Here is a 4,742-nt window from a genome sequence, read left to right as displayed (position 1 = left end):
GGTTCTCCCAGATTAGAGTCCATGCACTTTACCACTATACTACACCATCCAAATTGTCAACTGCCTTGGCAATATATTATGAGCAAGATACAGGACACCCCACTTGACCCAACCCACAGCTATTGGGAACTTGTAACTCCTTGCAATAAGAAGGGCCTCTGTAGTAGGAGAGCAAGTACATATGAACCCACCAACTACCTAGAGGAAAGAGCTGCTAATGGTTTGTGTTTTCTTGTCATAAGAACATAAGAGACGCCAATGTTGGATCAGGCCAAAGGCCCATCCAGTCCAACACTCTGTGTCACACAGTGGCCAGAAATACCAGTGCCATCAGGAGGTCCAGCAGTGGGGCCAGGACATTAGAAGCCCTCCCACTGTTGACCCCCCCCAAGCACCAAGAAGACAGAGCATCACTTGCCCCAGAGCCCCTAGCTATACCTTGTGGCTAATAGCCACTGATGGACCTCTGCTCCATATGCTTATCTAATTCCCTTTTGAAGCCGTCCATGCTTGTAGCACCCACCACTTCCTGTGGCAGTGAATTCCATGTGTTAATCACTCTTTGGGTGAAGAAGTACTTCCTTTTATCCGTTCTAACCCGACCGCTCAGCAATTTCATGGAGTGCCCACGGGTTCTTGTATTGTGAGAAAGGGAGAAAAGTACCTCTTTCTCTACCTGCTCTTTCCCATGCATAATCTTATAAACCTCGATCATGTCACCCCTCAGTCGTCTTTTCTCCAAGCTAAAGAGCCCTAAGCGCTTTAACCTTTCCTCATAGGGAAAGTGTTCCAACCCTTTTATCATTCGAGTTGCCCTTTTCTGCACTTTTTCCAAAGCTATAATATCCTTTTTAAGGTGTGGTGCCCAGAACTGCACACAGTATTCCAAATGAGGTCTCACCATTGATTTATATAGGGGCATTATTATATTGGCTGATCTGTTTTCAATACCCTTCCTAATAATCCCCAGCATAGCATTGGCCTTCTTTATTGCAGTCACACACTGTCTCGACATTTTCAGTGAGTTATCCACTACAACTCCAAGATCTCTCTCTTGCTCAGTCTCTGCCAGTTCAGACCCCATCAACGTGTATTTATAGTTAGGATTTTTGGCTCCAATGTGCATCACCTTGCACTTGGCCACATTGAACCCCATTTGCCATGTTGACGCCCACTTGCCCATCTTTGACAGATCCCTTTGGAGTGCCTCACAATCCTCACTGGTTTTCACCACCTTGAACAACTTTGTATCATCCGCAAATTTAGCCACTTCACTGCTTACTCCCAACTCCAAATCATTAATGAACAAGTTAAAAAGCAGTGGACCAAGTACTGATCCCTGTGGTACCCCACTGCTTACCCCCCTCCACTGGGAGAACTGCCCATTTATACTCACTCTCTGTTTTCTATTAATTAGCCAGTTTTTGATCCATAAAAGGACTTGTCCTTTTATCCCATGATTTTTGAGCTTGCTTAGGAGCCTTTGATGAGGAACTTTATCAAAAGCTTTCTGGAAGTCAAGGTAAATAATATCTATTGGATCCCCCTTGTCCACATGTTTGTTCACCCCCTCAAAGAACATTAACAGGTTAGTGAGACAAGATCTTCCCTTACAGAAACCGTGCTGAGTCTGCCTCAATAGGTTTTGTTCATCTATGTGCCTACTAATTCTTTCCTTAATAACAGTTTCCACCAACTTACCCAGTATCAATGTCAGACTGACTGGCCTGTAATTTCCCGGATCTCCTCTGGAACCCTTTTTAAAGATGGGAGTGACATTAGCTACCTTCCAGTCCTCAGGAATGGAGGCAGATTTTAAGGAAAGATTACATTTGTAAGGAGATCTGCACGTTTTGTAAGGAGATCTTTGTGAGGACAGATCTGCACGACTCCCCCAGTGTTCCCTCTAAGCTGAGTTAGTGTGAGCTAGCTCACAGTTTTTTAGCCTCTGGCTCACACATTTTTGTCTTAGCTCAGGAAGGATGGCTCCAGAACAAACTAATTTATACAGCAGCCAAATCTCCTGCTCACAACTTTAATGCCAATAGCTCACAAAGTAGAATTTTTGCTCACAGGGCTCCATAGCTTAGAGGGAACTTTGGTCTCTCCCCCCCCCCCAATAGCTGGCAATCCAAAACAGTCCAGTGCAGCCTGAGCGGTGGGTGTTGCCTTCTGACACACGTCCGGTGATGTCAGGGTGTGTGGCATATGCAAATAAGTTATGCTAATGAGTTATGCTAATGAGCTCCTGCACCTCTTTTTCTAGAAAATGACCCCTGGTAGTGGTTAAATGTGCGGACTCTAATCTGGGAGAACCGGGTTTGATTCCCCACTCCTCCTCCACTTGCACCTGGCTGGATGACCTTGGGCAAGCCGTAGTTCTGATAGGAGCTGTCCTTGAAAAAGAGCTCTCTCAGCCCCACCTGCCTCACAGGGTGTCTGTTGTGGGGAGAGGAAGGGAAAGGAGACTATAAGCTGCTCTGAGACACCTCTGGGTAGTGAAGGGTGGGGTATAAATCCAATCTCTTCTTCTTCTTCTTCTGGTTGCCGCCACCGCAGCAGCTGAATCCCACTCTGCAATTTCCAAGAGTGCTTCCCTTGGCCAAAACACGCGCTCAGCGGGGAGGCCTCCTTTCTGCAGGAGGCTCTTGGGCCTCCAGAAGGCAGCTGAGCCTCAACAAGCGATCCAGGCTTGGGACAGGAATATTGTCAGGGACACCAGATACGCAGTGCCTAATTGAAGCAAGAGACCTGGCGGGTGCAGCCACCCTCAAATCCCGGGCGAGACCAAGTATCTCGGGTTTCCTTCCATCCCCGGGGCCGGCGATGTGGTTTCCAGTTTCCGCCCTGCCAAAAAGGCACGATGGGCAGAAACGGGGGACCATCCTGTGGCTCACAGCGGCGGACCTACGGGGGCTCACCTGATGCGCGACCCCATGGTCCCCGGCTCCTTCCGTCACATCGTCAACCTGTGGAGGCCCCAAACCGGACAGCCCTTCTCTCCATCCGCACAGAAGAGGGCTGAGGACCGAAAAGCGTCTGGTGCATTTCAAAAAATGGATTTCCTGTGTGGCTTCTCGTTAGAGGAAGTGCGAGGTCTGGTTGGGCCTTGGCTGTGGGGCGCGGTGGGGGTGGGGAGAGAGAGGTGCTTGTGCCTTTCTCGGCTTCTTTTGCAGTCTGCCTTCCTCGCTCACTTGAACGCGTCCCCCCCCCCCAGACCTCGGAGGGCCAAGCAGAGTTTGGGATCGACTCCAAACTCTGAGAATGGGAGGTGTTATGTATTCAGCCTGACATGCCCGGACTTGCCCGGGCTGGCCAGGCACAACTCTTCAATAGCTTCTCCCACTGTGCTGCCGGGAAGCGCTGTTGAGCAGTGCAAGTATTCTGGTAAGCGTCCCCTCTGTAGACTGCGTTGCTTGCAGGAAACTAGCTGAAGGCATCTCAGAGCAGCTCACAATCTCCTTTCCCTTCCCATCCCCACAACAGACACCCTGTGAGGTAGGTGGGGCTGAGAGATCCCTTTTGAGGACTGCTCTTGAGAGAACGGCTCTGAAAGAGCTTGTGACTGACCCAAGGTCACACCAACAGCTGCATGTGGAGGAGTGGGGAAATCAAACCCCAGTTCTCCCACATCAGAGTCCGTGCACTTAACCACTGCACACTGTCAGCCCTTTCTATCCACTTCTTTAATTCTTTCTTTCTACCGCGCTCCCTCTCTCTCTCTTAGACAAATAAATATAATTAGCCAACGAATAAATATCACTGGAGAAATAAACATCCTTATCAATACCAGGTTTTTTTTTACCCCTTTTGTTTTTATTTTTGGCAGTCTCGTCTAATCTTAATAAAACGCAAACTTGCATATTTTTCAATAAAGATGTGTAATATTTGTCAATCCTAAAAGAAATCAACCCTGACTGTTCCCTGAAAGGCCAGATAATGAAACTGAAGCTCAAATACTTTGGCCACCCAATGAGAAGGGAGCACTCCCTGGAGAAGACCCTGATGCTGGAAAAGATTGAAGGTCAAAGAAGACGGGGACGGCAAAGGATGAGATGGTTAGATAGTGTCATAGATGCAACGAACATAAAGTTGAGCCAACTTCAGAGGACGGCGGAAGACCGGAAGGCCTGGCGGGAACTGGTCCATGGGGTCGCGAAGAGTCGGACTCGACTGTGCGACTGAACAACAAAAATATTTGTTCATGTCTTGTGGCTCTTAAACATCTGATGTTTATTCTCTGTGGCTCGTATGTTAAGCAAGTTCGGCCACCCCTGCTCTAGCATGGAAGTCAGTTATAAACAATGCCCCCTATCAGCTGCGGAGTCTTGCGAGCAAAAATTCTCCTTTGTGAGCGACTGGCATTAAAGTTGTGAGCGGGTGATTGGGCTGCTGCATAAATTAGTTTGCTCTGGAGCCCTCCTTCCTGAGCTGAGACAAAACTGTGAGCTGGAGGCTAAAAAACTGTGAGCCGGCTCACACTAACTCAGCTTAGAGGGACACACTGGCTGCAATGCTCCCTCTAGGCTGCAGAGTCTTGTGAGCCAAAATTCTCCTTTGTGAGCGACTGGCATTAAAGTTGTGAGCGAGCGATTTGGCTGCTGCATAAATTAGTTTGCTCTGGAGCCCTCCTTCCTGGCCTGAGACAAAACTGTGAGCTGGAGGCTAAAAAACTGTGAGCCAGCTCACACTAACTCAGCTTAGAGGGAACACTGGTCTCAATGCTCCCTCTAGGCTGCAGA

General features: G+C 48.6%; 1 protein-coding gene across 1 annotated transcript in view; it reads right to left on the bottom strand.

Annotated features, from left to right (window-relative positions):
* LOC107113626 (DENN domain-containing protein 1B-like) overlaps positions 1-2,990 on the bottom strand; it is a 59,432-nt gene extending 56,442 nt beyond the window's left edge. Inside the window, exon 1 of the mRNA XM_015414970.1 lies at positions 2,922-2,990. Coding sequence (XP_015270456.1) covers positions 2,922-2,938 — 17 coding nt within the window. The 5' untranslated portion in view covers positions 2,939-2,990. The remainder of the gene's footprint in view (positions 1-2,921) is intronic.
* Between the last annotated feature and the right edge of the window lie 1,752 nt (positions 2,991-4,742).

The sequence above is a fragment of the Gekko japonicus genome, unplaced genomic scaffold, assembly GCF_001447785.1.
Source record: "Gekko japonicus isolate JY-2015 unplaced genomic scaffold, Gekko_japonicus_V1.1 scaffold4345, whole genome shotgun sequence".
Taxonomy (NCBI): Eukaryota; Metazoa; Chordata; class Lepidosauria; order Squamata; family Gekkonidae; genus Gekko; species Gekko japonicus.
This window is presented reverse-complemented; position numbering and strand designations above follow the sequence as displayed.